Source organism: Lissotriton vulgaris, chromosome 1_1 (assembly GCF_964263255.1).
Source record: "Lissotriton vulgaris chromosome 1_1, aLisVul1.2, whole genome shotgun sequence".
NCBI classification, from domain to species: domain Eukaryota; kingdom Metazoa; phylum Chordata; class Amphibia; order Caudata; family Salamandridae; genus Lissotriton; species Lissotriton vulgaris.
In genome coordinates this window covers 444,113,062-444,126,243 of record NC_141685.1, presented here as the reverse complement: position 1 = coordinate 444,126,243, position 13,182 = coordinate 444,113,062, and the positions used below count along the sequence as shown (strand labels likewise).

Here is a 13,182-nt window from a genome sequence, read left to right as displayed (position 1 = left end):
CTTCGAATATGAAGCAAAGTAAGAGTGACTACCATTCTACAGTTTCACCGAGTGCAATACAGAAACAAAAAGTAAACATTTAAAAACTAAATACATTACTCAAAAATACAAAATTGGTCTCCTAAAATTAATGAATATGAATGGAAGATCACAACTGTCAACATGCAAGTGAGAGTAATTCCTCAAAAACAAGATAATTGGAAATAAATGTAATACTGACCGTGCTAACCTTTCTGTTTAGTGCTGGAGGCAAAACGCCGACAGGCAAGCTTGCTGGTGCAGGAGGCTTTACAGGTAGTTCCCCAATTGGGTTTCTTGCAACCACCATCCCAACAGAGTTTCCACAATTTCTCAGGACCTGAGCAACTTGTTCACTTGTCATTCCTTGCACATTGGTGCCTCCAATTTGTAAAATATGATCACCTGTTCGAAGTCTTCCATCCTACATTCCATGGAAAGAGATGCAAAACGTTTAATAAATTAAGAAAATGGCACAAAAACGTATCTGAAATCATATTCTTCCTTCCTTCAAAGTTAATTCAGTGCCCTCATTCCATCCATTCAAATTGGCTATCAAGAATCACTTGTGTTTTATCTGCTTCTGTATTGCTTTTATCCTCTGTTATCTGCTGCCCTTAATTCTCAATCAATTTTTTTCTTCACTGTTCAGTGTTTATTTCTGTTACTATTGCCCCGTTGTGCTTGTTTTTTCCCGCCGTTTACCCGCCGCTGCCTCCCCTGCGGCCCGCCCCCCTGTGTGCCCATTCGCCGCCCGCTCCCGCCTCCCAGGTGCTCCTCCCTCCCACCTACCCTTATATGGCGGCCGTTGTGCGGCTGCGTCGCTGGCGCACCTAAGGTGCACCAAAGGAAAGCTTGTCTGTGCCCGTCCGCGCCTGGCCTGCGCCCAACGCCAGAATTCCTGGCCCCCGCAATTGCCACGACGCCCATCTCCGCTACGATGCCAGCACACCCCTAGCACTCAACACCCGAAGAATACACACTTGATTCCAGGCCGCCACGAAGTGCACCCAAGGACACTAATTCTGCGGGAACTGCAGCTCCACAGTGAAAGAACTCAACCACCTCAGTTGCATTCTTCTCAACACCAGCTCCGCCCGCAAACACGCCATTGAACTCTGGGACCTACTAGACTCCACCTCGCCAGACATCGCCTTCCTGACAGAGACCTTGATGAACCCTTCCTCGGCACCCGACATCGCCACAGCCATCCCCGACGGCCACAAGATCACCCGCAGGGACCGCGCCAATGGAACTGAAGGAGGAATCGCCATCGTCCACAGGAACACTCTCAGAGTCTCAACCAGCACAGACGACACCCTCACCACCGCCGAACACCTACACTTCCAGATCCACACCGATCCCAGCACCACCCTCAGAGGAACCCACATGTACAGACCCCCGGACCCCGGCCACAGTTCAGCGACGCCATCGTTGACTTCGTCAGTACTCAAGCCCTTGCCTCCACAGACTACATCCACCTCGGGGACCTGAACTTCCACCTCGAGAACAACAACACCACCAACTCCAACACCTTGATTGACAACCTCGCCAACCTCGGACTCAGACAGCTCATCACAACATCCACCCACTCTGCCGGCCACACGCTTGATCCCATCTTCTCTGCCTGCACCCACGTCTCCTTCAGCCACACCACCGAACTCCATTGGACCGACCATCGCTGCATCCACTTCACCGTCCGGAAACCCACCACACACCACCGCACCCAACAGATCCCTTGCCGCTGCTGGAGCAAAGTCACCGAAGACCAGCTAACCTCCACCCTCGCCCGGAGCCCACCTGCCGACCCCGACACAGCCGCCCACAGCCTCAGACAGTGGTTCGACGACTGCGCCAACTATCTTGCCCTGATCAAGGAACCCTCCAACAGACACTCCAGCAAGAAAGCCAGCTGGTTCACCGAGGACCTCCAGGCCTCCAAGCAAACATGCAGAAAACTAGAGAAGAGATGGCATCGGAAACAGACAGCAGACAGTTACGCAACCCACAAGACCACCACCCAAAGACACCATCACCTCATCCGATCCGCCAAAAGGGCCTCCTTCAAAGACCGCCTAGACAACAACGCACACAACAGCAAAAAGCTCTTCAACATCGTGAAGGAACTCTCCAACACCAGCTCCAACACCAACGACATCCCATCCTCGCAAGCCCTGTGCGACGCCCTTGCCACCTTCTTCCATCGCAAGATCGCAGACATCCACAACAGTTTCAACGTCACTACCGCCCCAACAGCCACTGAGACCTCCGCCCAAATGTCCTCCATCCTCACCGACATCTTGCTCTCCTGGACCAACATAAACGTCGACGACACCATCAAAATCATGAACACCATCCACTCCGGCTCTCCGTCAGACCCCTGTCCACATCACATCTTCAACAAAGCCAGCACCACCATCGCACCCCACCTCCGGAAAGCCATAAACATCTCCTTCGAGACAGCAACCTTCCCGGAGAGCTAGAAGCACGCCAAGATCAACACCTTACTCAAAAGACCCAAAGCTGACCCTAAGGACCTCAAGAACTTCCGACCCATCTCCCTGCTCCCGTTCCTGGCGAAGGTCATCAAGAAGACAGTCAGCAGACAACTGACCCTCTACCTCAAGAGCACAATATCCTCAACCCGTCCCAGTCTTGGTTCCGCAGCAACCACAACACCGAAACTGCCCTCATCGCCGCCACCGATTACATCAGGGCCCTGCTGGACAGCGGCGAAACTGCAGACCTAATCTTCCTGGACCTGACGGTCTGCCACTGCACCCTACGCACACGGCTCCACGCCACTGGAATCCAAGACAAGGCTCTGGACCACCTCCATCTCTGGCAGAACCCAGAGCGTCCGCCTCCCCCCCTTCCGCTCCGAAGCCACCAAGATCATCTGCGGCGTACCCCAGGGCTCATGCCTCAGCCCGACACTGTTCAACATCTACGTGGCACCGCTCGCCCACGCCGCCTGACTTCACAACCTCAACATCATCTCCCACACCCAGCTGATCCTCTCCCTCGCCAAGGATCCTCTCATCGCCAAAACCAACCTCCACGAAGGAATGAAAGCCGTTGCCAAGTGGATGAAGAACAGTCCTCTGAAACTAAACTCGGACAAGACTGAGGTCCTCATCCTCGGCCACACCCCCTCGGCCTGGGACGACTCCTGGTGGCCGACCGCACTGGGAGCAGCACAGACACCCACCGACCACGCACGCAACCTGGGGTTTATCCTCGACTCCACCCTCTCCATGACAAAGCAAGTCAACGCCATCTCAGCTTCCTGCTTCAACACCATCCGCATGCTCCGCAAGATCTACAGGTGGATCCCCACCGAAACAAGGAGAACGGTCACCCAGGCCTTCTTCAGCAGCAGGTTGGACTACGGAAACGCCCTCTACGCAGGAGCCCCGGCCAAACTCCTGAAATGACTACAATGCATTCAGAACGGCTCCGCACGCCTGATCGTCGACATCCCTGCCACATCACACCCTACCTGAGAGACTTGCACTGGCTTCCCCTCAACAAGAGGATCACCTTCAAGCTCCTCACCCACGCACACAAGGCACTCCACAACACTGGACCAGCATACCTCAACACACTACTCACCTTTTACACACCCAGCCGACAGCTCCGCTCCGCCGACCTCGCCCTCGCCACCGTCCCCCGCATCCGAAGAATGACAGCAGATCGTTCTCCCACCTCGCCGCCAAGACCTGGAACACTCACCACCCTCCTATGGCAGACCCAGGACCTATTAACCTTCAGAAGACTACTCAAGACCTGGCTATTCGAGCAGTAGCAGCACCCCCCCCCCCCACCCCGGCGCCTTGAGACCCTCACGGGTGAGTAGCGCGCTTTACAAATGTCTTGATTGATTGATTGACTATCCCAATCCAAATGGCAACTGCTAAAATCCCATCCTTCGAGGAAACCAACTGGGGAATTGAAGTAAAAGTTATTTGCCTGAGGTAACAATCATTCTGGTGGATACTTTGTCTACCTGCAGATTTCTCACCAGTAGATCTAGACATCAGACTGGATACGAAAACTTCAAAAAGTCACATTGATGGTAGGGGGTGCCGGCTTTGTATCAATGGCAGAAGTGGCATCAGGTGACGTAATTGAAGCCCACTCTGGTGCAACAGCGTCAGTTTACATCTATTTTTCCTAACCTTCAAGGCGAGTGACAGACTGGAATTAATATAGTGAAGTACCAAAAACTTAAAGAGAATCTAACTGACTTTTCCTAGAACACATCTACCAAATAGGGCGGCGGACGGGGCAGTAAGGAATCTGCAGGTATAGTATTTACCAGAAAGATCATTATCCCAGGTAAGCAACTTTTTCTTCTGATGGATAATTCTAGAGTCCGCACCTATAGAGCAGATTACAGAGCAATACCATGCTCTTAGAGGGGAACTGATGGATTGTTAGACAAGGAAATCCTGCAGAACAGCTCTGGCAAAGTGCCCATCCCTATGCCATTCAGAATCCAGGCAGTAGTGCTTGGCAAAACAGTGCAGGGATGCCCACATCACCGCCTTGCATATTTAGGTGATGGGAACTCTCCTGGCATGGGCAGTAGCCATGAATTTGTGCCTGTTGGAATGCAACCTGATTTCCTTCTAGAGGGTCTTATTTGGACAATGCATATCTAGTAACATAACGTTAAACTTGCTGAGGTGGTAGCCACCAAAAATACAGTTGTGAACATCAAGATCCTTGAGGGACAACTATATAGAGGCTCAAACATAGTCCCTGTAAGAAAAGTAAAAACTAAATTTAGGTCCGACTCGATCATAACAAAGGCAATTGGAGGCCTTTCAAAAAACTAATGACAATGTGGATCTTAAAAAGGGACGGGTGATCTGGCAGACAAATGAATGCAGCCAAAATAACTAGATATCCCCGGACAGTGCCTATTGAACAACATTTCTGAGCAAGAGAAAGTCGGTATTGGAAGACCTGAGACAGCCTGCCATGCCAAGGATCCACCATATTGTATGCACACCATGCAACAAAGTTGCTCCATCTGCTTGAGTAAACAAATTTGGTGGAAGGGCGATTAGCTAACAAAATGACGTCTATCACTTCTAGTGGTAGCTGAAATTAACTCAGGTGGCCCCACTCAATCCTCAAGCATTTAGATTGGAGGCCTCAGAGATTGGGGGGGCGGTCATTTCCTCCGAATGGGAGAGAATGTCCGACCTGATTGGTAGATGCAGCTGGGGGCATGTGGGGAAATTCAGAAGGTCTGAATAGAACGCCCTCCTTTGCCAATCTGGGGCATTGAAAAAGAGTTTGGCTTGGTTTTGGAGAATCTTCCTGACATGAAGCACAGCCCAGGAGTGTGGTCCGACGCCAGGCACCAAAAACAAACCACATGGGGGTGGGTTAATCAATCAATCAACCAAAGTACTTGTAAAGCACGCTACTTACCCGTGAGGGTCTCAAGGCCCTGAGGGGAGGGGGTTCCGCTACTGCTCGAAGAGCCAGGTCTTGAGGAGTCTTATGAAGGTGAGTAGGTCTTGGGTCTGCTGTAGGTGGGTAGGGAGGTTGTTCCAGGTCTTGGCGGCGAGGTACGAGAAGGATCTGCCGCCGGAGGTTGTTCGTTGGATGCGGGGGACATAGGCGAGGGCGAGGCTGGCAGGGCGGAGCTGGCGGGTTGGGTGTAGAAGTTGAGTCTGCTGTTCAGGTAGGCTGGTCCGGCGTTGTGGAGTGCTTTGTGTGCGTGGGTGAAGAGCTTGAAGGTGATCCTCTTGTCGACGGGGAGCCAGTGTAGGTCTCGCAGGTGGGGGGTGATGTGGCTGCGGCGGGGGACGTTGACGATCAGTCAGGCGGAGGCGTTTTGGATGCGTTGTAGTTGTTGTAGGTGTTTGGCTGGGATTCCAGCGTAGAGTGCGTTGCCGTAGTAAAGTCTGCTGCTGATGAGGGCCTGTGTCACCGTTCTTCTTGTTTCGGTCGGGATCCACTTGTATGGACATCAGTCCATCAAATTTCCCACAGGGTTCATCTCGAATATTTTAAGAGTGGACATGGTACTGCACTAGGTATATTTTCTATGTGAGGAAAGTCCGAAGAGTGGAAAAGGGGGAACTGACGTTGTTGTGCCATGGACAGCGTTATATGGCTTTGATGACATCACTTTGTGGTAAATATTTGATTTACCGTCCTAATTTCTATGCAGGTAAGTACTTAACAAAATAACTCAATCGGAAAGAAAGAGGCAGAGTCCGTGGTGTTAGAGTTCTTAGGGGTTTTATTCCTTAAAAAGGAATGGTCATGGTACCAGATCGGATATCGTGTTCCTGCCACCACTGGGGTGCAGGAAGGGATAGAGCATACTTTATTGTCAAGACATAACTTTTATACTTAAACCATACAATAGAAACCAATACAGTAGGCGTAACAGCTGAGAGAAGCAAGATAAGAGCACACACGTGGTAAGGATACGTAATTAGAAGGCGTGAACTAGGCGTGAACATAGAGGTGTGTGCTAGAAACGTCATATGTAAGTGTCACAAGTAGGTGGGTACTTAGCAGAATTTGGCAATGTCAGCAGAAATCTGGGGCCTGGATGGGCGCGCAGCTGCATGACGCGTGATTGACGTGGAACTGGAGGGTGCAGGGGACTTGACATTTACACTAGCGGAAAGAGACAGAAGTCTGGCATGTCAGATCAACTCGTACCTATATCATATCTGATATCTAATGTTTGGGAACCATATTATCTAGAGGAAAAGGTCTCTTGGGCAGAGGCTATTCTATACTGACTGTGAGTGCGTGTATAGGCGTCTACGTGTCTGCATGAGATGCGAGGGGGCATGGGCCTACCATGGTAACAGAGGCTATGAATTACTTGCACGGAGACAGTGAGGCCAGGCCCTTTGCTCTGCAGCTGGAAGATGTTTACTTGAACTAGTAGGCAGGAATGTATGTTTGAGGAGCGGAACAGATAATTCGAAGGTTGAATACAGTGTTGGCAGGCAGCAGGCTGAGCTAAGCGCCGTTAGCCGCACAGGGAGTAAGGCAAAGGTCACGGGTACAGAGGCAGCCCAGGCTGAGGCGTTCAGAATCAGAAGGCAGGAAAAGGCTCAATGGCAGAATTCAGGGCCTACTTCGCCAGAGCTAAAAAACGTGTAAAGTACACCACAAAAAGACGTTGGCATGGCATACTTAGGAACAGAATATTCAACCCATTCAGGGTGGATCTGAAAGAGGACATGTTAACGTTGGACGCAAACGTATTTGCGTCTTCATAGCTGGCACAGGAGGGAAGTTACATGCACTTTAAGCTGGTACATGGAGACGGTGGGGTACACGTTAGGGAACATTTCTTGACCATAAAATTTATATTTCCTCATTCCCTCCTTGTTCCCTACGGACCCTTCTTTCTGACACATAAATCACCTTTGACTGGTAATACTGACATAGCAGGGAGAACTGGTGCAGCTTCGGATTCGACAGTAAGAATCATAAGGTTAATTGTATAATTACCTAATCCATATACTTCATTTTCTAGATCAGTTCCTATTCTAGTGGGGAGTCCCTTTTTGTCAGGATAACAGGCGTTAAGCAGAACTAAGTTCAAGTTTCCCCAATCCCAGTTTCCTTCGAAAACAGCAATATCAGGATCTAAGGAATTAATTATTCTAAACCATGCTCCACAAGAGCCATTGTGTGTGAACGGGTACGGAAAGAGGGGCAGAACTCCCTTATATTTCTGATAGGGAGGGAGTCGGCCACATATCCAACAGTTTGTAGCATTATTAGTCTGATGGGAGTGATGTAACATACTAATGAAGGTGTTGTTGCGCAGCGCAAGTCTGTAAGATAATTCATGGGGGGGTAACTCACTAAAAGAATGTTCGGCAGTGACATTGTAAGCGGATTGTTCACGCTTGAAGATAGGGTAGTATATGGGAAGCAATATACTGGCAACAATAATCAGAAGACTTAGAAAAAACATAATCAATAATGTCACTATACAGTGACTGCGGAGTGATTTACAATATGTACGTTTCTTGAGTTGTCTCTCTCTCTCTCTATCTCGATCTAGGGGATACATGTCAGAAACTATTTAACCGATTCACCTAGGGGAGGACTTAAACAATTAAACTGTCTGACTTGCTAGATCGAAGTTTAGTTCGATACTCCTCTTGGGGAGTTTTCTCTCTTTTTGGAACTTTGAAGTCTTTAGTATCGAGGCAGTCCTTGGAGGGGGTGGACGAGTCAGTTTCTGGCAACAGTTCATTACATTTTTTAATATGACTCGTGTGGATCCACCCCTTTCGGCCTACCACTTTGATTGCGGTCCTCGTGGTAAGAAGGACGATCTTCGGCTCCTTCCAGCGGGGCTCCAGCGGGCTTTTCCTGTCGAAGTTGCGAATTAAAACTGTATCCCCGGGACGGACATCATGTGGCTTTACATCAGTGTTGTCGGGGAAGGCTGCAGCAACCTGTGAACGACATGATTGGAGTGCAGACATCAAGGAGGCAAGGTAATCTGTCAGCATATTACAATCAACATCGGTTATTTTCTTAGGCATGGGCGTCCCCCACATATTCGGTGGTCTGCCAAAGACCACTTCATACGGGGATAGTCCTGATCTCGAATGGGGGACCATTCTCATATAGAACAGTGCAACTGGCAGGGCGACTATCCAGTCGACCCCTTTCTCTTTACAGATTTTAGCAAGGCGGGTTTTCAGTGTCTGGTTATGCCTCTCTACAAGGCCAGCGGCCTCGGGATGTCGGACGCAGTGGAATTTCCACTGATATCCTAGCAGAAGGGAAACCTGTTTCATGAGTTCGGATGAGAATAGCTGTCCGTTATCTGAGTACACGACACGAGGCAAGCCGTACCGTGGGAAGAATTCTCGAACCAGCTGCCTGGCAGTGGTCGGGGCAGTGTAATCTGGGACTGGATATGCTTCGGTCCAACGGGAAAGTGCACAAACAACTACGAGGACGTACTTGAATCCTCGACAACGGTCCATCTGGATATAATCCATCTGGAGGACTTCAAAAGGGTGATCAGGAGGATGGAATCCACCTTGCTCTACAGGGACGCTTTTACCTGGATTGAACTGACAACAGATCATGCAAGTACGCACTTTCTGTTTCGCTGCTGCTCGTAAATGTTTGTTGTACCAGAGATTCTGTAAGCTGTCTAACATAGCTTTTTCTCCTAGGTGTGCTGGACTATGTGCTGTATTTATTATGACTTGAACCATAGAGTCGGGGAGAAACCATGTAGATTTTCCCTTCGTCATCCATCCCTGATCTGTCTGGATCCCTCCTAGTTCAGTCCATTTCTTAATTTCATCTGGAGTAGCATGTGTCTGAATATCGATTACATCTAGTGTGGGATCCCTAACTGTCATACAATGTGTTGGTACTATTGTCTTTGTCATATCAGTTGTCTGGGTGTGAGTCAATGCTGTATGTTTTGCTGTTTGATCTGCCAGGTCGTTACCCTGGGAAATGGAATCTGTAACTTTAGTATGTGCTTTGCACTTCATGATGGATATGCCTGAAGGCAGATGTATTGCTTCTAACAGTGCTTGAATGAGGGGACCGTGTTGGATCTTGGCACCGTGAGAGGTCAGGAAACCTCGTTCTTGCCATAACACTCCGAAGTCGTGTACAACTCCGAAAGCATAACGTGAATCTGTGTATATGTTAACGTTTCTGTTCTTGGCTAGTATACAAGCTCGGGTCAGAGCGATAAGCTCTGCTGCTTGAGCGGACAGTGTATCAATACGATATGTTTCTTTAACTTCGGTTTCAGTGGTCACTGCATATGCAGCCACTAATTCTCCTGTGTTTGTTCTCATACATGAACCATCCACGTAAAGTGTCAGGTCTGGATTTGTCAGTGGAACATCTGTTAAGTCTCGTCGGGGCTTTGTTACTGTATTAATGATCTCTATACAATCATGCGGGGCTGAATTAGTCATAATCGAAGGTAACAATGTTGCGGGATTCAGGATGTTACAGCGTCTGATTTCTATGTGTGGCTGGAATAGTGTCAGTTCATAACCTGTCAGTCGTGCTATAGTCAAGTGTTGAGTCTGGGTTCTGTTTAAAAGAACCTCTACAGAATGTGGAACTTGTACTGTTAATTGATGTCCTAATACGATTGAGTCGCTCTGTCTGATTGCTAAGGCTGTCGCTGCAACTGACTTTAAGCACGCAGGGAGCGCCTGGGCTACTGAATCCAATGTACTTGAAAAATAAGCGCAAGGCTTATGTGAACCTGCTTGATCTTGAGTGAGGACAGACAACGCTGTACCATCACGTTCTGTAACAAAAAGTGTAAAGGGTTTGCTGTAACATGGTGTTGCTAAAACTGGTGCTTGACATAAAGCTTTCTTTAATTCCTCAAAGGCCTGTGTATGTTCCTGAGTCCAGGGAAGGGCAGTCGAAGTCGCTGCCTCCTGTGTTGTCAACTGAATGAGTGGTTTAGCTAGAAATGCATACTGGGGAATCCATTGTCTGCAGTACGAGGTGAGGCCTATAAAGGCCCGCACTTCCTTTTGTGTCTGGGGTTGTGGCATGTTTACAATTAACTGGATGCGGTCAGGAGTGAGCTGTCTCCCCACTTTGGACAGCAAGTGACCCAAGTACACAACTTGCTGAACACAGAACTGTAGCTTCGAAGGAGACACCTTGTGTCCCTTGTTGGCCAGAAAATGTAAAACTGTCAGTGATGCTTGTTCACATTCGGGCTCACTTCGTGCGGTGATCAGCTGATCATCGACGTATTGTAGTAAAGCGGTGTTAACTGGCATTTGAATACAATCGAGTTGTCTTTTCAGTGCTTGACTATAGATGCTGGGGCTTTCTGTGAATCCTTGAGGTGCGCGTGAAAATTTGAAACTTCGTCCATTTAAACTGAATCCGAAGAGGTATTGGCTCTCTGGATCAATGGGCACACTGAAGAAGGCGTTCTTGAGGTCAATTACAGTAAAGAACGTAGCTTCTGAATCAATAGCAGTCAATAGGGAAGAGATGTCGGGAACCACAGGGTACTGTGGAACAATGCATTTATTCAGTTCTCGTAAATCAATCACCAACCGATATACTGGCGGTGCATTGGGATCAGTACGTTTAAGAATCGGAATGATAGGGGAATTACAGGTATTGGAGTCGGTCTCTACGACCACTCCTTGGGCAATGAGCTCTTCAATGATTTCCAGTAAAGCCACTACAGCATCGGGTGGTAACTTGTATTGTCTGATTCTTGGTAAAACAACTCCTTGTTTGAGTGTAACACGGTATGGTGTGATGTGCATGCAACCTACATCGGTCGGGCCTTGTGCCCACAGGTGCTTCGGTACATTTTTCAATCTGACATCAAACTCTCGTAATACATAGTGACCCTTAAAGTCACGCAAAAAGAGTCTAACTCCTTCCGGAGAACAACATATCACAGCTCCTAGAGCCTTCAATGTTTTGATACCTAACAGATTTTCTGGACATGATTTCGTAAGTAACAAGTCTGTAACACGTATTAATGGACCCACAGCCAGGGGGACTGGTATCGATACCTCATTTACAATAGGCTGTCCTGAAAAACCAAGGGAAACATTCTGTGAGCCTGAGAGGGGTGCCCCTGGGACTTCATTATGGCTGATTGTTGTGCGGCTTGCCCCTGTGTCAATTAAAAACTTTCTGTCTTTTCCCAATACTTGACTGTGTACATAAGGACCTTCTTGATCTACAGGAACCTCAATAAGAGGCAAGCCAACCTCCCTCTCTAGGCTGTTTCATGTGTATCGCTGATAATCGGGATAATCAGATTGGGCATACTGGCACATCTGTCGTGAAACTTGCTGCGTCGCGGCTACGGGCTGTGGCTGTGGCTGTGATACCGCTGCTGTCTGTGCTGTATGTGGTGGAGCATGCATAGGTTGTGAATTCTGTGAAGTCTGTTGCTGGCCCTGGTCTTGTCTAGGCGGATGCGGTCTTTCTTTAGTTTTACCTGTTGCTATATTGTGTTTCAGAACTGGACATTCATGTACGTAGTGACCTGGCTGCTTGCAATAATTGCATGTCCCTTTAACGGGAGCTGCGGCATTTCCTGTCTGGGTCGTACCCTTTCTCTGGCCGTCGGCTGGAACCGACTGGGCCACTAACATTTTCATTTTCGTGTCTTTCATGCGTCTCTGTTCGTGATCCTGTTCTTCTCTAATTCTGTTCTGATGGTATTGTAACATTTGTAACATCTGGGATGGCGTATTTGCTTGCCATGTACTTTCGACTTTATATACACGGTTTTTGACTGCTGTCAAGGAATTCTCGACTAACTTTGATACAAAAAGATGTGGGTACGATTCGCTACCTGGTTTTAGGCCACTATTAATAATGAAACATTTCTCGAATCTTGAATAGAAGTCACTGGTATCTTCATCATGTTTCTGTTTACAGGCTGAGATTGCGTCCCAGTCTTCCTTTTTAGTTGTCAATAATCTTGGCAAGACCTGTACTATCAAACCTGGTAATGCTTTAGCTTTCTCCCCAAGGCCTAGCCCTGGGGTACGAGTTTTCTCCTCGTCTTCTATTTCTGTCCATATAATCTTTTTATCTCCCACCTCCCATTCTCTTTCCTTGAGTTTCTCGTAAATGCCGGTGGGCAGCAGTACCTTTAACATTTTCATGATATCTGCATATGTGTAGTCTCCCATCAGTAACATGTCTTTAAGTTCTCTGTGAAAACCTGCAGGGTCTTTATCGTGACAGGGTACTAGTTTCTTCATCTCCAATAGTTCTAACTTGGTCAGAGGTGTGTGTACATACACACGTTTCAAGGTATTATCGGTACCCATAACTGGATGTACTTCTCGTAAAGGGTTCTGCCTTTCTAAACGTTCCATATGATACATTTTTCTTTCTGGGGGCGGAGCGGGAACATATTGTGGGCCTAAGAAAGTGTTATATCTGTGCCGTTGTTCTAGAATTATTTGGATTAATTTGGTACTTAGGCCTCTCCATCTATCCATGAGTAATGCTTCTAATGTATCGTGTAAGGGACCTGGATCAGAATGTTTATTTCTGTATAATGTGAGGAGGTGCTGAATCATATATATACCTGCTAATTTCTGCTCGTCTGGGGATAGGTTCAGAAATGTCTGCGCTACTGTATCATCA

The 13,182-nt window shown here is 48.2% G+C and overlaps 1 protein-coding gene across 6 annotated transcripts in view; it reads right to left on the bottom strand.

Annotated features, from left to right (window-relative positions):
• PATJ (PATJ crumbs cell polarity complex component) overlaps positions 1-13,182 on the bottom strand; it is a 1,366,227-nt gene that overhangs the window by 1,229,112 nt on the left and 123,933 nt on the right. For 3 of the 6 annotated variants that reach the window (XM_086953328.1, XM_086953320.1, XM_086953363.1), the window contains exon 8: positions 221-442. In XM_086953328.1, coding sequence (XP_086809454.1) covers positions 221-442 — 222 coding nt within the window. The remainder of the gene's footprint in view (positions 1-220; positions 443-13,182) is intronic. The other 3 variants (XM_086953345.1, XM_086953337.1, XM_086953352.1) reach the window with 1 other exon arrangement.